The sequence below is a fragment of the Gossypium arboreum genome, chromosome 5 (assembly GCF_025698485.1).
Source record: "Gossypium arboreum isolate Shixiya-1 chromosome 5, ASM2569848v2, whole genome shotgun sequence".
NCBI lineage: Eukaryota > Viridiplantae > Streptophyta > Magnoliopsida > Malvales > Malvaceae > Gossypium > Gossypium arboreum.
Genome location: NC_069074.1, coordinates 10,599,099 through 10,621,630, shown reverse-complemented (window position 1 = coordinate 10,621,630; position 22,532 = coordinate 10,599,099). Strand labels below are relative to the sequence as shown.

General features: G+C 35.7%; 3 protein-coding genes and 1 long non-coding RNA gene across 4 annotated transcripts; 1 reads left to right on the top strand and 3 right to left on the bottom strand.

Annotated features, from left to right (window-relative positions):
- Nucleotides 1-283: 283 nt before the first annotated feature.
- Nucleotides 284-8,949, bottom strand: LOC108453560 (protein MODIFIED TRANSPORT TO THE VACUOLE 1-like). The gene is made up of 6 exons (XM_017751727.2): nt 8,324-8,949; nt 7,155-7,901; nt 6,774-6,929; nt 1,683-2,639; nt 771-813; nt 284-564 (listed from the first exon to the last, which is right to left on the bottom strand). Exons 1-5 carry the CDS (start codon nt 8,528-8,530, stop codon nt 772-774), a joined length of 2,109 nt encoding a protein of 702 aa, XP_017607216.1. The 5' UTR covers nt 8,531-8,949; the 3' UTR covers nt 284-564; nt 771.
- Nucleotides 8,950-9,895: 946 nt separating this feature from the next.
- LOC108450179 (putative methylesterase 14, chloroplastic) lies at nt 9,896-12,996 on the bottom strand. The gene is made up of 5 exons (XM_017747689.2): nt 12,304-12,996; nt 11,399-11,638; nt 11,170-11,313; nt 10,717-10,851; nt 9,896-10,376 (listed from the first exon to the last, which is right to left on the bottom strand). Exons 1-5 carry the CDS (start codon nt 12,541-12,543, stop codon nt 10,104-10,106), a joined length of 1,032 nt encoding a protein of 343 aa, XP_017603178.1. The 5' UTR covers nt 12,544-12,996; the 3' UTR covers nt 9,896-10,103.
- Nucleotides 12,997-17,994: 4,998 nt separating this feature from the next.
- On the top strand, nt 17,995-21,642 carry LOC108450090 (uncharacterized). The gene is made up of 4 exons (XM_017747543.2): nt 17,995-18,449; nt 19,342-19,786; nt 19,946-20,061; nt 21,022-21,642. Exons 1-4 carry the CDS (start codon nt 18,083-18,085, stop codon nt 21,441-21,443), a joined length of 1,350 nt encoding a protein of 449 aa, XP_017603032.1. The 5' UTR covers nt 17,995-18,082; the 3' UTR covers nt 21,444-21,642.
- On the bottom strand, nt 20,540-21,092 carry LOC128293044 (uncharacterized). Its single transcript, XR_008283065.1, has 2 exons — nt 20,997-21,092; nt 20,540-20,918 (listed from the first exon to the last, which is right to left on the bottom strand). It is a non-coding gene; the product is annotated as an uncharacterized LOC128293044 (long non-coding RNA).
- Nucleotides 21,643-22,532: the final 890 nt, after the last annotated feature.

Sequence of the window (22,532 nt, the reverse complement as noted above, 5' to 3'; positions counted from 1 at the left end):
ATTTATTGAAAATAAAGCACTTATTTCTTTTCTTTTTTATTTACCCATTATGGTTTTTAAAATGATTTGAGAATAAACTAATGATAAAATCGACATTTGAATATCAAAAAAGCCAACAAGATTTCTCGAACCAATTAATAGCTTTCAAATTTCATCGACAACAAAATGCCTATTTGTTTATACTTATGTAATAAAATTAATGTCGTAAATTTTAATAATTTATTTTGGAAATTCAAAAGGCTAGTAACGTAAAACCCAAAATTAATTGCACGTGGGGCATACATTTATAAAGGCTAGGGGCCAAAAAAAAAAAGAGCCATTTTCTATAAATTTAAGACATAAATACATAATATTTGCAGGCATTTTAACAGATCAAAACATGTAAGTTTGAAAAACGGCAATTCAACTTCACTGCTCCAGAGAGTTTTAAGAGTCAAGAGTTGCTGTTGATGTACATTGCCTCAGTCGAAATGCCTTACCCGTGGAAACACACTTTTCTCGTGGTGGCGGAGGGAAAAACAGGCGGTACAGAAACTCTACAAATCCATTCCAACAATAAAGTACCTGAAAAATACCATAGAAAAAAACAAAGTACTTAGAAAGCTATAATAGCTAACTGCACAACATTTTCCCGACAAAATTGTGGCTTATACTTTTTGACTTGGATGTTTCCCACCTATTTACGTTAAATACAATGCAATGGTCAAAGATGCATGTAATATCACGGCTTCATTATTTCGAAAGAAAATCACCATCATTCAAGACAATACCTTACACAGTCCTCTTTGGATCACGAGCGGCTGCAAGATGGTCCTACAAAACAAAAGCCGGATACAAGATTATCAGGTGTAATCCACAAATGGCTCACTCCAGAACTGAATCATATTTAATCTGATTTAAATCTCATGCTACATAGAAAATGAAAAAAGAAAGAAAATAAAGAATACTAGCACAGGTAGTCCAAGAAAATAAAAAATTTTGAGAATGGGAAGAGGCCCAAATTATATAACACATGTATAGCCCTTGTTAAGGAGGGTGTTGCTATTTGCACAAGGTAGCTTAAAGAGTCACGCAGGGAAAATATGGCATGATTGGGCATAATACAAGTAAAAGGCATTCACAGACTCAAAATGCTTTGGTCCATGAAAGTAGACAACCGGATGATATATTTTTCCAAGTGAGATTTCACAAGTCCAACAGAAAGTTATTAGTTATCTCTGCATCTAGATGCCAGTATAAGCAGCAATTTTTAACTAATTTCTCATTTTCCACCTTCAAAATGCTGCTTTATCTGCCTAAGTAGTTGATAGAAAGCATGAAGAGTTTTAAACACCTAATAAACTAGCTGAGACAATTTTTGAACACTAGCAAGGTGGGTAAAGCTTGTCATCAAACAAAAAATAACATGTATGACGAGTCACAAGACAAATAGCAAAAGTAATTTTAAACAGAGACAGGCCCCAAGATAATTTTTGACCACTGGCAGGGAGGGTAAAGCTTGTCATCAAACATAAAATAACATGTATGATGAGTCACAAGCATGTCTAATAGAAGACATTCCAGGACCTCAGGTTTGACAAGTAATGGAACAATTAATTCAAGAATGCAAAGGTAACTTATAATGTCTCGAGGAAATTGGTATAAGACCACCTTAAACGGAAAATGCTAGAACTTAAACTTACCAAAATAAAATCAAACGCTCTGGTGTCCTCTTTCTTAGAATTGTTCATCATAGAACTAGCTGTTTGAGTTGGGAAATTTGACTGGAAAATATCAGGCAGAGGTGATCCTCCATTTGATCCACTGGAAACATGATTAATCCCAGCATTTGGTGCATTAAGATTACCAAAGTGTTGTAAGTTAGACATTGTAGCAAGCAATTGCTGCTGTGCAAAGAAACTCCCCATGGCACCATAATTCATAGGCTGAGAGGAAAAGGCTGGGTTCAACGTTATTCCGGGAGGAACACCATATGGCATCGTCCCTAAAGGAAACATCGGAGTTGCATTCATCCCCGTGGCTTGAGAACCAAAGATGCCACTCAAAGCATCATTAGAAGCTTGTTGGCTAGAATGAGTGTTAATATTGGCAAATATATTTTCAGGGGCCTCAGAAGTCATTCCTTTCTGCTTCAAATTAGGTGGATTCTCATTCATCGACAAGCCAGCCATTAACTCATTAACAGAATTTGTTTTATTCTCAGGCTCGAATGGAGCTTCAGAATTGGTCCCAAAGATATCAATTAGTTCAGATTTTTTATTAGCAGCCACATGATTACCATTGCCAACTGACTTGTCATCTATAGTCATCCCAGAGAAAAGATCGTCCACATTTTCTCTACCCTCGCCAGAGTGAAATGAGACACCTGCAAAGGGATCATCATCATATTTCTGTTTGCTGGGACTCAGACCAGCATCTATACCATCTCCAAGTAAGTCATCAATATGTGGGGTTCCCGTCAGGTTTGAAGTATTTTGATTATGCGAATCTTTTATAGATGTATTTTGTCCATCATAATCATCAGGATCACCGGTGTCTATCAGGTCAGGCATTTGAACAGAAGTTGTCATGGGCTTTGAAGACTTCTCTGAATTACTAGCCAAATCACCTGCCTGTTCTCCATTCAAAAGGATCAACACCTGTTTACCAAGATCACATATATATGTCAACTGTGGCTTCAATTTCATTTACACAGAAAATAGTATCTACCAGTATAAATCAGCATCAGAATACATAATAACTAGTAAAGCTCATATAACATTCAGAATCATAATATCTAAAGAAGTAGAGATTAAGCACAATAACCATACAAATAACATGAATATTGTGATTTATGCTGAAGGGTGATAAAAAAGGAACTGAAATAGAATGTGAAAATTGCAAGAGCCAATCCTAACATAATAGAATGTGAATATTGAACGAAGAAACTAATAAAGTACATCAACTTATATTGCATAAACATGCCATTAATTAATCCATGGCCATAATGAACCCAAACAGGAAGGAAAGTCAATCGTTCTACCAACAGTTATCATGAAACCAAAATACAACCAACATTTAAAAAGAACTTCAAATGAAATTTTCCATATGCCTAAAGCAAGTTCTCAAGCATAAGTTAGGTGAATTTCTTTATCCTCCATGATTTCAGTTTATTTAATCAGAGGTTTTAGTTGCTTAGCAAAAGGAGAGGGGGGGGGGGGAGAGAAAACCATACAAGCATGGCACGAAAAACAGTGCTCTAGTGTCACGGGCCAGAGTTCAAAGCCCGTGACCATCGAGCCAAATGCATCCGATGGAGGTCTATTACTCAGATGGGGATCATTTGGCCCACGTGAGCTGGCCCGATTCAAGGAACTGTTGGAGAAGCCTGTCAGAGTAATGTCTGGTTGGCCCAATCGGACTGGCCCGTTGCTTGAAGAGATTGAAGGTCCATCTACAAATATGGAAACATGATCTTAAAAGATATGATTTTATATTCTTAGAGATTTGATTTGTAGATACCCTTTAATCATAGCCGTTGATGTACTCGATTTGTACCGTTGGATTTGGAGAGGCTCAACTATAAATAGATGCCTCTCCCCTCATTTGTAGGGGACTCTACTCATTGTTTCATTATTCTTTGTGAATAAGAGAATAGAGAACATTTACTCAAACACTTTGCGAACGTCCCTTTCTATGGTTCTTTGTAAGCTTCTTTTGGCATAAGAAGTCTTCCGCTGTACGAGTTGGTGCCTTGGAGGAGTTCTTAAGGAACCCTCATTCGAATAAAGGCTGACTTGGGCGAGTTTGGACGAACAAATCGCCTAAGGCCGCACGGATTGCGAGACAAAAGGTCTAGCCCCGTGACAAGTGGTATCCGAGCTGTTGGTTCGAAGGCACTATTGGGATGTCGAAAGAAGAGTTCGAACAAAGATGGGCGAGAAAGTCTTTGAGGGAGATGCTGTCGGCCGTAGAGGTATGTGTGGGTAAACTTGAGGAGTCTACGGAGGACGTTAAAGAGTCTGACAATGCTCGTGGGGAAAGCATTGAAGACATGAAGGAACAGTTTAGGGACTTTGTGACCACGTGTCTAACTTCCCAAAGGGATAACATGCAAAAGTTGCTAGATTCCCAAAGGAAGAAGCTGACAGAGAGGAACAATGCTCTCGAAGCCAAGGTGAAGGCTTTGAAGGAGGAAACAATGGCCACGACGCTGGCTTTAAACACAAGAATAGAGGAGCTCGAGGGAGAGCTGGCCTTGTGTCGAGCAGCAGTGGAGGAAGGAGTGTCAAGTGCAGCACTCAGTAACGAGTATGTCCCGAAGCTGAAAGAGTTTGTGGGGACAAGGTCTGCATGTGATGTGGACAATTTCTTGTGGAGGATGGAAAACTACTTCCGTGCCAAAGGTATCGTGGATGATGCGGGTAAGGTACAAACTGCTTCATTATTTCTTACTGATATTGCGCTTTTATGGTGGCGAGGTAGGACCACAGATAAAAGGCAAGGTGAGATTGGAACATGGGAGAAGTTCCAATGCAAGTTGAAGGGACAGTTTTACCCAGAGTTTGCCGAGGAAGAAGCTCGGGCAAAATTGCAAGGGATAACACAACGGAGCACAGTGGGGGAGTATGTTCGTGAGTTCAAGGAACTCATGCTCCAAGTTTCGGATGTGACCGAGAAAGAAGCAATGCTTGCTTTTCAAGAGGGATTGAAGCCGTGGGTCAGACAGGAGGTGGAACAAAGAGGTGTCCAAAAGCTGTCGGAAGCCATGAAGGTAGCGATATCCGTGGTTAAGCTTGGTCTAGGGAAAGATAAGCTTGGATCTTCCAAGCCCGAGGGAAGGGGCGTATGTGAAGGGAATCACAAGGAAGATACGGATTAGTATGGCAATGGCAACGGCAACAATGGTGGTAATGGGAAACCACGAGTTGGGAAGAAGAAACCCAAGAGGAAAAGGGACAAGCTGAAATGCTTTCTCTGCGACGGTCCACACATGTTAAAGAAGTGTCCGATGAAATCCGCGCTTAGGAAGAAGCCGGTGAGTAAGGCCTTGGGACTTGGTTCGAGCGCAAGGGGTGTCGAAGCCAAGGAGGCCGAAAGCGAGAATAAGCCAGTGGAGTGCTTCTTATGTCATGGTCCGCATAGGTTGCGGAAGTGTCCGAGGAAGTCTGTTATCGATGGGAATGATCGAGCAAATACGGAGCCCAGGAAGCTTGGTTCGAGCAAGAGAAAACCCGAAGCCAAGAGGGCAAAGAGGAGCAAGTCTGTCATCGAAGGGAACGATGGAGCAGACAAGGAGCCCAAGAAGCTTGGTTCGAGCAAGGGTAAAGCCGAAGCCAAGAGGGCTAAAAGGAGCAAAAAGATGCGAGTAAAGTGCTTCTTGTGCCGTGGTCCGCATGAGTTGCGGAACTGTCCAAAGCAAGCCGTAGTCAAAGGAAAGGCAACGTCCGAGCATAGGGAGTCGTCGGAGGGGCTTCCACCCAAGGGAGAGGTGAGTTTGTCATCGAACTTAGGGGAAGAAGTTGCGATGAAAACAGTGAAGCTGGGACCAATGAGGCTCGAATCGAGTGAAGCGTCGGAGTTGGCCGAGTCATCGACAAGGCTTCCACCTATGGGAGATGTGGGTGGTGCACCGGACTTCAAGGAAAAAAAAGTGATGCATGTGAGACAGTTGACCCGAGTAAATGCAAAGGTACATTCGAAACACTCTAATAGTGTTTTGCATTCTAACTTGTGTACTTGGCGAGAACGTAGGGGCCCTTTCGAAGTCCTTGAGCAAGGAGGCCGAGAGACTGTGGGTAAAGCAAAGCCAAGTGTTGTGAATCATGAGGATTATGTTCGAGGGAAGTTAGAATGTGGGCAAGGGAGTGACATAACTCCTTGTCGTCGAGATGTACAAACGAGTAGGACGGCTCGAGTTAAGAAGCGACGGAAGCCGAGGCAAAAGTCCCGAAGGAAGGGAAGAGCTAAGGCAACGAGTGGGATCCAAGGCGAATCAAGTCAATGCCATTCAGGAGTCGCAACGAGGACGTTGCGAGAATGGGTGGGGGAGAATGTCACGGGCCAGAGTTCAAAGCCCGTGACCATCGAGCCAAATGCATCCGATGGAGGTCTATTACTCAGATGGGGATCATTTGGCCCACGTGAGCTGGCCCGATTCAAGGAACTGTTGAAAAAGCCTGTCAGATTAACGTCTGGTTGGCCCAATCGAACTGGCCCGTTGCTTGAAGAGATTGAAGGTCTATCTACAAATATGGAAACATGATCTTAAAAGATATGATTTTATATTCTTAGAGATTTGATTTGTAGATACCCTTTAATCATAGCCGTTGATGTACTTGATTTGTACCGTTGGATTTGGAGAGGCTCAACTATAAATAGATGCCTCTCCCCTCATTTGTAGGGGACTCCATTCATTGTTTCATTATTCTTTGTGAATAAGAGAATAGAGAGCATTTACTCAAACACTTTGCGAGCATCCCTTTCTATGGTTCTTTGTAAGCTTTTTTTGACATAAGAAGTCTTCCGCTGTACGAGTTGGAATGGTTCTTTGTAAGCTTTTTTTGACATAAGAAGTCTTCCGCTGTACGAGTTGGTGCCTTGGAGGAGTTCTTAAGGAACCCTCATTCGAGTAAAGGCTGACTTGGGCGAGTTTGGGCGAGCAAATCGCCTAAGGCCGCATGGATTGCGAGACGAAAGGTCTAGCCCCGTGACACTAGGCTGGACATTAAACTTACCAAAAATGATGTTATTTCAGATTAAAAATAGAACATAAGGTTGACTAAGATAATTACCTTGTTGGCCTTTTCTCTTAGAGAAGCTTGTGGAGACTCGGAACATCTCAAAACAACATCTTTGTTCTCAGTAAAATATGAAGCCACAATCACAAAATGCTCATCTTCCTTTCTCCTCAAAATTGACTCAAGCACACACACAGCTTTCATGCGAATCTGACCATCAACAATTCTTGTTAAGGTTAAGAGATAAAAAACTCAAATACGCCATTCATTGGTTTGTAAAAGATATCAATACAAAATTATCACCAATATGAAACATGATCACATAGTACAGTAGGACTGCATGATTGACCAGTGGTTGAAGTGATATAACCTGGGATAGAGCTAAGTACGTGATCTTGTCGTTAAATGATTCGATACAAAGGAATAGCAAGTTACCTGCCACAATGGAGATAGAAGCTTAGATTCAAGAGCGTGACTTAAAGCCAATGCATCAAGCTTTGCAGCCTCCACAAGGAAAGCCTGAATAGCATCTCGAGTAGGTTGAAGACGTACACCACCAGATGTAACTATAGTTTCCAATAATCTCTCTTCACGAGTTTTAGTCGCTGAATAATTTGAGCTAGATTCCCCATTTGTTGTTTCTGTCTTTAATACTCTCGAATCCAGGCCCCAAGTTCCACTAGAAGTATTATTGGAAAACCCTTGAGAGTCATTGCGCAATTCAGCTGGATTGTACTTATCAGAATGGTCAATTTCTGTAGTCAAGGACCTCTGAAGAGTAGGACCTTTGTAGCTTCCATTATCATTCTTTCTAAGCGAAGGACCCTGAGTGAAACTACTAATTCCCTGCTTGATAGAAGCACTTCCAATACCAACTACTTCACTTAGAAATGATTTCTTCTCATTTGATGGCATTTCGAAGTTTGTGTTGCCAAATCCTTCTATTCTTTTGTTAAAGTCGTCTGCTGGAGAAGGCTTACTGGTATTATTGTCCTCTGCAAATATTGCAGAAATAGCCTCACGAGCTGTTTCCCGCACGGCCTTATTAAGTGCATCCCCTTTCAAGGGATCCAGCTGTCCCTTGTAATGAATTAACTGACGAACAGCCACTGAGTTCCTCTGCATCTCTCTCCTAAACTCCAAACCAGACTTTCCAACTGCATACTTTATCAGCCTCAAAGCCTGCAAGATCCCACTACCCACTGAGTATCATCATATCATGCTCTAATAATTCACTTACGGGAAAAAACTTGCCCACACGTTAAACACGCAGCATTTACATGACAAGACTTATTCGCCTAGAAGGATATAAGGCTCCTCTAGTTGTTAATTTTTGTTAATAGCCTATTGCGTTTATGAACAAAAACAAAGTGATACTTTAATATTGATATTTGACGACTTAAAAGTTAAAAACTTGGGTAAATTTGATGATCCTTACTTTAACCATTTGACTAAAATTGAGTTAAAGTTCTCAAAAAAGACTTCCCCGGAAAAAAATTTCCCATCTAAAACAACAAATATGATTTAGAGCTGTCTATAAATTCCATCATCCAACCAAAACCAAACTGAAAACAAGAAATTCAAAGCGAATTGAATGAAATTACCTTCTGCTTGACGATTGGGCTTTTGTGATCGAGTCGTTTCAAGATAAACTCAGAAACTTCTTTGACAATACTAACATGCGACGATCTCAAGAGCTCGCAGATCTCTTCTAACTTATAAACGGGCGTTACTTTATCTTCATCCGAGGTTGCCCCATCGATCATCCGCGATCTCCAGTACGATTCCACCGCTCGCCTGCTAGAATCCATTTAGAAAATAATAATAATAAATCGATAATAATTAAAAAGACAGAAAATTTAAGATCGATCTATTTGCTTGGTTGGATGGTTGAAGCAGGACCATCAAAAAAAATTTTGAGGGAAATTTTTTAATTTCTATTGATCGAGGCTAATAGGAAATTTAACAGGATTCAAATTCAATTAGAACTTTTTCTTCAATTTTGCTATTTGATTCCTTTTTCTCTTGAGAACCAGCAAAGCAGGGAAAGAGGGAAAACGGCAAGAATCTGAAAACTTCGAAATGCGGACAGCACAGCATGAACGGTATTCACGTCGTTAATTTGATCATTGGGCATGCCTTCCGGTAGAGTTTGCTCTGTTTGGGCCCAGCCCTTTATAAACTCCGGTTGAGTTGGTTGATTTATTTATTTATTTTCATTACAAATTTAAGGTGGGATAATTTACTCATTACTCGATTAAACTTGAAATTTTATTTAAATTTAGATAAAAAAGTATATATATATATAAAGCTCGAAAGATGAATTTAGATAAAAAAATAAATAAATTCACTTAAAAAGTGAGGCATTGGATAAAAAATTTTAAGTTGTGCATAGTTCGACTCCGCTAAATAAATATTTAGTATTTTATTATATAATAATTATAAATAATATTGTTTATTAAACATTTAGTAAGGTATTTTTTTTTTTTGAAAGGAGCTAAATGTATTTAAATGTTAGATGCAAATATCAACACCTTAATGAGACGATAGTTGATATCTGACTATGGTACTCATCCCAATTTCCTCTTGTATTTTTCACATTTGAATATGATGAGTAACATTTCTCTCTCGAGTTCATGAACTTCAAATATTCCTTCTCTCTCGAGTTCATGAACTTCAAATATTCCTTCAGTGGACTACGTTTTTATTAATATGAGCACCATGGGACCAATTCGGACTTCATGATCAGAAACTACTTTGCCCACAATTGATAAGATCCTAACTCTTTCATTGACTCGATGATCAAAATTTGAATTCTTGGATTTGTATCTCACCATGACTACATCTTCAATGGTCATGCAGATCGGATTAAAACAACAAAAGGAATAAAAGATATTGAACATGAGAAAAGAAGAAACCTTTCAATATTTGGTTAGAAATGAAATGGTATGTTTAAACGCCCAGAATGAGTGTCATAAGAGCAATAAGTTGTAGAAGGTTGACATAAAAGAAAATGGAACGTGAAGTATTTGATAAAATCGATTTTAAGTATTGTTTTTACTTGGATAATGGATATCGGTATGTGATATGTAACCATTGTATCGATATGCGTTAAACACACCATTTTGTATTCACCACATTAATCGATCACCAAAAAAAAAAAAAAAAACAATTAATTCACGTTGTTAAATTACATGATACTAATAAATAACAGCCTCTCGTTGCTGCAAGGAAAAAAAATCAGGAAGGTGGGCCTAATGTTCTACATACAAGAACGGCCAGCCTATCACAAGTGTAAATGAACAACTTATTATCGTCTTCTTTCACTATAGAAATAAAAGACTAAAGAAATATGTTCTTTTCTTTTTTAATCTGAAAATTAAGCTAAGGAATTTGAACAATTTCTATTAAAATCTTGTGAAGTGACTGTGGCTTTGAGAAGAATGGGCAGTGATCACTCCCTTTGATCTTAAAAACTCTTTCAGGTGGATTTTCTCTTACTAGCTTTTCTTGCACATCTGGCGAAAGAGCACGATCCTCCAATGTCTGAACGTAGAACCGCCGCCCAGTTCCGTACTTCTCGGGGGTCAATGACAGTTTCTCCATGATAGGACCTAGTGGGGTGGATCTCATGGACACCATGGCCAAAGCAACATCCTGGAAGGAACAAAAATACCATGTTGAAACATATCTTTTCTGTAAGCAGGATACAATACCTTCATAAACAGTGGTCACTGATCAGTTCATACTTTCCGTTATGATCAAACTAAAATTATATAACTAGTCATAATATGCATTTACATATGTTTATATGTGATGAAATGACTAGCTTAACCAATAAGGTGTGTTTTGACACCACTTGGATTGGCTTATAGGCCATGGCCAATTGTTCTGTTGCAGGAAAGGAATAACAGAACAACAAAGCCTAAACATATAGCCAGAGAAGTCCTGATGGATAACTGGTCTTATGCTCTCAACCAGTAAGATTGTAACGCACCTTTGTTGGTGATTGATTGAAATATAACCCTTTCATCAGCTGTTTCTCAAACATGAACCCTGTAGGAGGCTTATCTTTGCCATTTCCATAAATCAAAAACTGCGACTCTTTCATGAAACGTTCAGCAGAACCAAGCTGCAATAAAAAAAAAATTTTTTTGATGCGTCAGCGTAAACTGGATAATAAACAGCGACGAAAACAGTGGAGAACCTTCACTAGAAAAAAAAAAACTTCGGTAGTAAAATGCAAAGATGTAGTAAAACCGATATTTTGACATGTTTGGCTGATATCAGTCCACTACAAAAATAACTATGCAAAATGATTGTTCTCTTCAGGTCTCTAGCTATTCGAAGCAATAACATTGATAAGGAAACCGAAAATTTGCTTTACAAGTCTAAACATTTTGTTTATTTTGTTAGCTGAACACCATTTGTAAACACATAAAACAAATACCTCTTCGGCAAACACATCAAAAGGTCTCTGACCGTTGGACACCATTGTAGCACAAAGGAAAATTGCTTTGGAGATCTTTTCCGGGAAATGCTCCAATGCATATGAAAGGCAAGCACCTCCGCTGCTATGACCTACCAAGATAACCTGCATGTAAATATAGTACATAAATCAAGACAATTAACATAAAAAGATGGCAAGGCCATTCGTAACATCAAATGTACCCTCTTACCTTCTCATCTACGGGAAGGTTCTCTAGATACTTAATCAATGGTTTCGAATATTCAGCCAATGTGGTGACTGTGTTTGTATCCGTCAGATCAATACCAGAGCCTGTGAGATCCAGTGCAGTAGGCTGAAGGCCTACTTCCTCCAACTGAGCAATCGTTTTATACCAACACCAAGCTCCAAAGCCTTCTCCATGTAACAGAACAATTTTTTTAAACTTGATCTTTTCAAGAGATTCCAGTAGCTGTAGATAACATGAAATAGTATTAGACATAAGTTTATCATAGAAAGGAGTTACAATTTGCAAAAGGACTTGTACAATTACATTGAAAATTTCACTGCTTTCACACCTAAAGATCTAATTCAAAACACAAGTTATCTCCAAGGTTTAGCTTTCATAAAGTTAATCACTATTTTTTTTTTTTTCACTAGCCTTATGGACCATGATCCACGTCCTTACCTTCATAGCACAGTAGAATAAAAAATGCTTTTTGAAATTGTCTTTCATTAAACAACTCAAAAGAAAAGTGATTAGAAAGGTTTACACTTTACACAGAAGATCATAACAAAAAGCGCATATCATAAGATTTATATTAACTTAGAGATATAAAATTGCAAAAGGCTAAAAGCACAGTGAATCAGCTAATGCTTTGACAGGTTCTCTTTTCAAGTTTTCCAATGAAATGGCAAAGGATAAACATATTGTCCCCTTTTTTTTACCAGCTTGACCATTGACAGATGCTGCTTTTCAAGTTTTACAATAAATCATGAAAACCCCACTATTATATCATAGATCCAATCAATTAGAACAGTAACTAACACAATGATTACACATGAAAACAGTTTGAGAAAGCAAAGTAAATTAATTTAATATTGATATTTAGTTAAGAGGAGAAAAAAAAAACCCACCTTTTTCTCATTAGCTAATGGATCAGCGTGCCTTCTAGAGCTGGTAGAGCCAATTCTCCTAGACATGGATCCATCAAATCTCTGAGACAACTGGTGTTGATGAAGAGCCATAGACAAAGCTTGCTTATGCAAAAACTCTTCTTCTGCAAGCATTTTCCTTTGAGACCTTCCCATCCTCTTGCTTTTCGATCCATTATCTTTAGCATCTTTCTTTGTCCTGCAAATCAAGCTATTACCCATGATTCAAAAGAGCTAAAAAAAAGTTTGGATTTTTCTTTTTAACACAACCCGGGAAGCTTAAGGAGCATTTTTGCTAGAGAATAGAAGAAAGTCAAGAAATTTTCCAGGAAAGAGAGGGTTTTTTTTTTTTTTAATGAACAAGAAAACACCCTTTATTGTACAAAGGATTGGTTGAAAAATGAGATAATAAGAGAGAGAGAGAAAAAAGAGTAGGTAACTAAAAGAAGAAAAAAAGAGTTGGGCAGAAGTAGGTTAATAAAAGCAAGAATCAAAAGGAAACCAAAACCAAAAACAGAAGTGTGAAAAGAGCTCCTCGAATCAAAGAGCCAACTAAATTTAAAAGCTATTTATTGTTTCTGATTCTATGATATGATATTATCTTTCAAACACTAGGAGACTTTCTCTCTCTCCCTGTACCGGTAGAAAATTGTAGACTTTTCTTTACGTTGACCCGTTGGATTTGTGGTTGGAGTCTTCCATTTTTACTGCCACACTCTCGTTTTTTGTTTTCTTTTTTGAATTTTTTATTCTTCTCAGAATCGAGATATAAAAAGATTTGTAAAATATTATTGATGACGATTACAATTATAATAAAAGCATAAGGCGATACCACAAAATGATCAATTATCAAAGATGGTTTAATGAACCACCCCAGAGAAACGGTTTAATGCAAAGCATCTAACCTCTTTATTTAAGAGCACATTATGAAGAATATTTGATGTACTTTTTTATATTAATAATGATCATTTATCAAGACAATTAATTCATTGCATCCATCCCTCCCCCCATCTTTTGCTTCAGATTTTAGCTTGAAGCAATCTAATTACTTGAAAATTTTCAAATAAATAAAATTTTGAGCATTTTTAAGTCCCTGAATGAAGATGTTGTTTGTGAAGGAGGAGAGAGAGATCACAATCAGTGACTGTTTGTTCCGGTTCTTTTTCTTTTCTTCTTTGTAACAAAAATTTATAAAGCCATGAAAAGGACTTTCCGATCCTTTTCAACATTAGAAACAAGGACTGATCATGACTTCTCCTAACTATAGATAACATTAATTCATATTCAATTCCATGCATCACGCCTCATGTTTCTTTTTCAGTATACTATATATTTACCTATGATTTACGAAAATATATATATTCAATTGCATGCATGTCATTTTCTTGGTTTAATTACAAATTTACCCTTCTCCAAAAAAAAAGCCTACTCTAATTTAATACATCTTATTATCTTTACACTTTTAAAGGAAGAAAATTAATTTCGAATATCATATCCTGATCTCTTTTGTAAAGAAATAATTATATACATTTGAAAAAAAAAATCTCTTAACCTAACTTCTGTTACTAACTAAAGCCTTTTGTAAATTCTTTGTTTTCAACAAGCATGTGATGCAAGCAATTCTATCGGTATGTGGGAAGTTTTCTTAAAATATGGCTTGTATTTGGCTTGCTACGCTCTTTATCTTGACACCTTTTTTTCCTATTATGCAAAGATAAACACAAATTGGAATGCAACGTCTTTTTCTGTGGGGAAATTAGGGTTTCCGGGCAACGTTACAAACAATTTGCAAAAAGCATAAAATAAAATAATATATATTTTTTTATTTTATATTTTATAAAATATAAAGCACTATTCCTTGAACAATTTTTTTATTTTTATTTCTCTTTGTTTTCACAAATGCGCGTGACACGAGAGCTTCTAGCTAGATGTATTCAGATTTAAGATCAATTATGTTCCTTTCTTCCCATTTTTAGGTTTATTTGATTAAATCTACAATATCCGAATAAATCAGATAGCATGCTATTTGGGGAGAAATAAAATTTCTAGTTTATGGTGTTGGTAGATTTAGTAATTTTGCACATAATATCCATGAATGCACAATCAACAAACTATATATGTCATCTGAGGCCGACGTAGAGGGCAATCGTAAAGTAAAATTCTTTTTGGGACTCTAATAAATTCTATATTTTATAAAAGTTAAAATATAATTTATTCATTTTAATAGTTTATATGTCTATAATTTTAAAAATTAAATTAAAATTTTATCATTTTAAAAAATTAAAATGTAATTTTATTAATTGTAAAAAGTCAAAAATTAAAATTTTTCATTTTAGACATTGTCTAGCACTACCAGCTACCCACATTTTCACTGGGAGAGGGACTTCAATTTTGAGTGTACGAAGGGAAGCTTATTGGCTTTAGTGAATTTAGTATGTTCTCTCCTCTGTCCTTTGTTTGCTTTCCTTTCATTGATTGCGTTTAATAGATTCCTCTATTAAAAAGAAAAAACATATATTATATTGGTAAATTTAATAATTTTGTACGCTGAAAAATACACAATTAATACGTAATAAAATCTTGATATTATTAATAAAGTTATTATATATTCAAAATTTAATTTAATTATACTTAATTATTACGTTGAGTCTTTAATTTCATTATATAATATTGATATCAGATAAATTGTTTCAATTTTTATTATAGTATTGTACTTACAAACCCTTTTTTGGGAAAAATAAACAAAGTTTACATTAACTTAATACACTAGAAATCTTCCTAAGTGGATTCTCAAATATTACCGAACCTTCTACTCTATTAAAGATCATTTTAATTGTACAATCATCATTTTATTATTCTTTTAAAAATATATTGTAAAAATCAATTACCAACTTTCTTTTTAAAATATACAACTAACAAATATTCGATTTTAAAATTTTATATGCATCTAATAAATTAATATTTACACAAAATTGAGACAAAGGAATATTTAATAAATATAATAATGTCCATTTAAGGACCACATCTCAACAAGCCTAATTTAATGATGTTTGACTAAACTAATGTCCTGCATTTTTGGTGCTGGACCTAACTACCATCAGATCCCGGGGTGCTCAATCACTTAATTATTAGGATAACAAAGAATCCCAAACAAGACAAACGACAGTTCATGCTTCATCCAATAAAGCTGTAATCTAGAATTCAAAAAAAAAAATTCTGTAATCTAATCAATCAATCAATTGATATTTTTTATTTGACAGCATTTTAGTTAATAAAAATAATAGATATAGAAGGAATAATATGAGATTTTTCGGTGTTGGATTTATTATCAGTTTGATGAAGTAATATTCCATACTTTATTGTGCGAGTACCAAGCAATCACTTGATCCATCTACAATATTTTATCCTTACACATATTTGTTTTCCATTATTCATGAACAATTAAAAAACATCATGATCTTACGTTATTTGTTCTCAAGTTATAACGTGAATTCGGACAAATGTAGTTGTAACTGTTGATGTGGATCCAAGAGTAGTTAAATTTTCAACGAACCACTCCCTCTTACGCAGGCCTATAGGGCTGAAAGCGAACAGGCCAACCATTTGGTCAGTCGCCGTGAAATGTGATCCATATCGGCAACCTGCCAGGCCCGTTACTTCCAGGTCTTCACCCCAACCTGGTTTTATCAATTTTAACGTGGATTACAATACCCGCGCAGAAGGCAACTCATCAAAAGAGAAAAATGAAGCTTCAGAACCGACCAGCTTCCGTTTTCTTCTTTTACCATACTTGACAGAGAAATGATCTAATTACATTCTCAACCCAAGGCAAGAAATACACTAAGTACCAGCTAGAAATCTTATACAACAAACAAGGCTTCTTCTTAAAAAACCTTTTCTTTTCCCTGCTAGGTGTTGTTTGGATGCAGCCGAAGACAATGTTCTGTCGGCTTTGGTGATGGTAGCCATTCTTTTCAGCTTAAGTATGATTTAGTACACCCTTCGTCACTTGTGCAACAGGACGGACATCGATCCCATCAATTAGAATTATAATAATTTGAAAATGCTAGTCATGTACATAGGATTTTGCTTAAGGAGAGGATTGCCAGAAACAAGGTTTGTTCGTGTATATTAGCTGAGGAAGGTCATCGGCTGCTCGACACATCTAACTACTACTATTGGTGACTAGCTATGCTGTTCCGATCTATATTCGACACTCATATTTAACATATTTTTAAATAAAATTTATATGAAATTTGTAACTCTTTAATATGAAAAACAAGCATTACAAATAAGTAAATGAAATATATTGAGAAGATATCATATTGTGGTTTGTGAAGTAGAGAAGGTTAAAAGTAACTGAGAATAAGGCTGAGTGAAGGAATTGGTTAAAAGAGCTTTAAATAGAATTCTAATATTTTGATTGCCAACCGTTTTCGAAAAAGAGTTGTTTTGTGGTTCAAAAAAATTTAAGAAGCGCTTAATTTAAATAATGGTTGTTTTTAAAATTGTTATTTTAAATATGTGTTTTGAAATATGATTATTCTAAATAAGACTTATTATCAATAGATTTTATCATCAAATGACAATTACATAAGATTACAATTATTCAAAATTATAGTATTATTCTGACATAATTATTTTTAAAGAATGATTATTTTGAATATTAAGCGAAACAATATCAATACTTATTTAAAGTTATATTTAGAAGCATAATTTTGTTTATTTCTGATAAGGAATAAAATATTAATAATTGAAATTAAATATCCACAACTCTTAAAATACTCATGTCTAATGTGACAAACGCGAGTAACTTATCTGGTTAGTTCTGCTTCCTTATATCATATCTCAAACTGTCACAGAGTTGGTATAACTGTGCTTGATTTTCAGTTCCATATCTTTTGTAGCCTCAACATTGAACTGTATATACTGCAAAACTGTCACAGGTTTGGTTCATCAGCTCATGCAGTGAATTTCAGCGGTTCTGCACCCATTTAACCTTTTAGCTCATAGAATTTGAAGAGTGTTATCTGAAACATCGATGGCCCTCACTGGAAATGTTTGGGCTTCTCTATACGTATTACCTAAATAAACTGTCATTTAGACCCTTATGCTTATTACTTAGTTAACAGTGTATCATAATTTTGATTACCGGTATAACTGGACTAATATAATTCCGACAATTTTATGATTAACAATTATCTTAAACTTTTGTTGCATGGAATGCAAGTTTGTGTCTGTTTTTCATTTAATAAACTGTCACCATAAATATAACAAAAATTGTTTTTGACATAAAATATAACAAAAATAATTCGACATATACAAAACGCATTTATCATAACTTGTTAATTGCATAGAAATAGAAAAATAATAACAAAGTCCAAAAATAATTTCTATAAATTATAAATCTGACTCAAATTATTAGTATTGTTTAAATCGGATCAACTAATCGAATTGATTAAATTAAGAATTTGTCGAAAATCAATCCGTAAGATAACTCTAAACAGATTAGATCAAGAATTTATATGAACAAATTGAATCTATATTTTAAAATTTTTTAAAATTTTAATAATTTTTTAATCAAGTTAATTAAATCAATTACAAATTATTATTATTATTTTAAAATCAAATGATTATTAAATGTTAAATAAAGAAAATAAGGTAATCAAAGGCATCACCCACCACGTGACCAGCAGCTTTAATTTCAGAGTTCCCATAAGAGAGAATTGAGCACCATCACTCACTCAAAACCTGAACCACAATGCTGGACAGAGCCTTCTCCGCCCGCCGCACTCAACCTCACTCCCTCTTCGACGTCCCCACCTCCTCCGCCGTTTCCGATGTCTCTCCCGACGCCGAATCCGCCGACTTACTCGCGGACGAGTCCAAAACCAAGAAACCACACCTCTACGTCTTGGCCTCCAATTATATGTCGCGCTTGGGACTCGTCAAATCGCCGTGCCTCTGCCTCTCACTCTGTCTTCTTTTGAGCGTTTTCATGCTTTTCTCTTTGATGCTTAACTCTCGCTCCTTCGTTTGCCTTTCGTCCTATGACCCGATATCTCGTGCCAGTTTCTTCGGTCTCGATGGGCTCGATTCCGATTTCGGTTCCCTCGGTGTTCCTTGGTGTAAGTTTTGCTTTTTGGTTCTCGATCGGATCTGTAACTTTCTTCATTTGTTTATATGTTTCCGTCATTTCATTAGTTGAATGAGATGCCATTTCATTGCTTAATTGAGATCAATTTACTCGCTTAGCTTAATTTTCCATTGTTGAGCTATGCTATCACCATTTTCTTTTGATTATTAGAATCTGACTTGGTGATTAGATCAAACATTTATTTGTTTCTCACAGTGATTAAAATGTTGAAAGACTGATTTCGAATAATAATAACTTTTTTTAATGAATTTATTGGAGCTTAAATGTAGAAGATGGGTCCTTCTCTAAAAGCTTAAGCTTCCATGATAGTTATTAGTATTCCTAGTGTAACATTCACCGGACAGTGAGTAATTCGATTTTACTTGGGAACAGGTTCCTCCCTCGGCTAAGTTTCCCTGAAACTTTAAAAATTAGTACTAGAAGGCAATAAACAATCGATTTGAATTTCCCTACTTGGCTCTTAAATCTGTATTAGGTTTCTAGGAAACACTGAACCGATATTCAACACTCACTCTTTATTGAGTGTTGCTGATTGTCAAGAACTAATCTTCGATTTCCTTTTGCTCAGTTATGATATCTTATGAGTTTTTATTCTTCATATCAAAGTTGAAGCCATTTGCATTACTTTTTGTCAATATTAAGTTGAAGCCATTTGCATTACTTTTTGTCAATATTTCATCTCTTTACTTCGCAATCTACCTTATGCTCCTTTGATAGTTTTGAGTGAAATATTTTGTTAATGTACTACTTGATCGGATTTTTTAATTAGTAATTTTATTTCATGCTAGACACGATTTCATCTTAAATTATTTAATCTTAACTCTCTCGGTTTGCGCCCATTTAATTCATATCCTTGGCAAAAGGCAGATCGAAACAAGGAAAAACAGTTGAATGGACATCCAAAGATTTAGTCAAGGGCTTGGAGGAGTTTGTACCAATATATGAAACACGTCCAATAAAAAACAACATGCATGGAATGGGTTTTGACCACAGCTTTGGGCTTTGGTTCATTGCGCAATGGCTGAAACCAGATATAATGATTGAGAGTGGTGCTTTCAAGGGACATTCCACTTGGGTTATGCGGCAAGCAATGCCTGACACACCAATTATCTCACTCACACCCCGGCATCCTGAGAAGTACTTGAAAAAGGGTCCTGCTTATGTTGATGAAAATTGCACTTACTTTGCTGGAAAAGATTTTGTGGATTTTGGAAGTGTTGATTGGGAGAGGGTGCTGAAGAAACATGGAATTTCTGATTTCAGCAATGTTCTTGTCTTCTTTGACGATCATCAAAATGAATTGAAAAGGTACTTAATGCAACCAAGTACTGTTGATATTCTTCCTTAGCAAGGTCAAAGTTTTAGGTTTCAGTAGAGCTGATTTAAGGCTACTTCATTTCTTGGTCTTACTTTTTATGATTTTGAGTTTAGTTTGCTTTAGTTGTTGGGATGTACTTGAATGAACAGGCTGAAGCAGGCATTGAAAGCTGGCTTTAACCATCTTATTTTTGAAGACAATTATGATACTGGAACTGGAGATCACTATTCGTTGAGGCAGATATGTGACCAGTTCTACATTAGAGGTAGAAGGTCTTACAACATTTTTATCTGCTTTTCTTTTATTCTTTTCTCATTTTCTGATATCCTCTGATCTGTTACTTTGGCACACATCCACTTTTATCTTCTGTCATTTTGCCTGAAGTTATATCCTTGACTACCATTCTTGTACTGCCTTATTGTGCCATACCTTCAGTATGATCATAAGTGGATATATTCGTCGTTTAGGGTAAGTTGGGAACCTGGGATACCTGTTTTCTCTATAAATCATGTTATTCTTTAAAATGGTTCCTCGTTTTTAGTGACATGACTAAATAATTGAATGGCTTTCCCATTTTTTGTATTCTATTATTATATAATTTATCTTTCTAATTGCATGCCTTTTGGTTCATGTTCTACTTGCTTAACTGCTGCTTAAGCAATTACGTTGTGAACTCTAGCTTTGCAGTGAATATCATATGTTACCGGACCAGACTAGAAGGCTTCAATGCTATTACAAGGACATTATATCTTGATTGATTCTTTTATTTGCTTTTCCTGGAAATTTATAACCATAGAGTACATACTAGTAAAACATATATCAATAGAACCGAAATTAGTTGAACTTTAATGAAGTTGCCCTATATCAGTTCAAGAGTAATAGAGACTGGGGTCTTAAAATGCTATGATTACACTTTTAAGAGTAACTAGATCTAATCTTTTGGTACTTCTCGTATGGCTTTACTCACATTAATAGCTTGAGATATTTATGAATATGATCTGCTGCTGCCACAAAGAAAGGACTTCTGGCTGTCTTGAGGAATTCTTTCATTTATGAGGCTTGGCATTTCTTGTCTGGCCTTTCTTTAGAACTCTATTTTGAGTTCATTCTGTAACTCACCCACTGCAATGATAGTTTATGCATAAATCATATATATTGTATGCTTGAATCTTCGGTTTTGAGTTTGTTTTCTTTTCTTACCTAATTGTGAACATTGTTCACTCAGGAGGTGGTCATAGCTGCTTCAAGGACAGTGATGAAGCTAGGATTAGATCGAAAAGAAAGAAATTCTGGGAGAAGGCTGTGGATATAGATGAACTATGTGGTCCACATGAAGCATGGTGGGGTGTTAGAGGAGAGATGCGGGATAACTTTAACCACAATAACACCCCGATCTCTTATGGCGAACATTTTCAGAATAGCAGGTTTGTTGAGTCGATTCTTGACGTCTACTGGGAGCTACCACCAGCAGCTGGTCCTTCCCTCACCCACCAAACTCGCTACGATCCTGCTCGGGCACCTACACCTATTGTTGAAGATGGCAGGTATCGAATGTTTAAGAGGCTCGGTTTAGACAGGCTTGAGAGATCTGTATTTAATGGATATACGCAGATGGTGTATCTGCGAATTTCCAAACCAGAAACTTGAAACTATCCAGGATGGGGTATGTTTCAACTTCAGTAGATGAAACTTGTGTCAATATATTTCATTTCCCTGTAGCAAGCTGAGAGTATTTTTCTTGTTAACTTAAACCAAACGCGATGTCCGATTCTTAGGATCATACTCTATGATGTTTTTCCAATGTAATTTTATTTATGTGATAATCAATCTAGTTCACCATGCACAATTTTTTTTTTTTTTTTTTTTAATATGAACGAGTGTGTTTGGTTGAAAAACTTCATTTCACAATTTATTTTGATGTGGTAAAATCAGACTGTAAATCTTATTGTTCACAAATCAGGTTATCCCTTTCCCATTAACCCGAACATGAATTATCTTGAATTTAAAAAAATCCAAACTTAAATCTAAAAGAATAATCCAAAATTAACTTAGAATTTTAACAATTCTACACAATCTGAATATGCAGCAAAATCCGAACCTAATATTAATTTAAACTTGATTTATTTTCTAATCTCAACATGATAATACATTATAATTTCAATGCATAATGACTTGTTTGACTTTTCAACATTATAAAAGAAGTCTATTTTTTTTACCTCTTTTAGTTTTTAAAATTATATTTTAATCAAATCACTCTAAAATGAATAAAAATTGACGATTTTTAAGATTTTGCTAACGTTGCATTGTATGACACATCAGCATTTAATTAAATTTTTAAAATTTATAAAATTATAAAACTATTTTCAAATTTTAATTATTAAAAATTAAAAATTTCTTATACGCTTACGTTACAATCCACATGAATATCACATTAGCAAAATTAGTAAACCTGACATTTTCCATCTATGATTTGATAAAATGTAAATTCAAAAGTTAAAAGAAGAAAAAGTAAATAAAGGGCTAAATTTTTATTTTTATTTTTTGTAAAGTTGGAGGAAAAAAATCATTATGCCCAATCTCAAAGCTGAAAAATAAAAATAATAAAATAGAACACCCATGCTTCAAACCGAACATTTTTGCGGAAATCCGTCCAATAGACATAATTCATTGATGTGGTAAAGTAGAATGAAACCAATGGCTGGCTAATCCATAAAAGAAAAATGACGACAGACACTT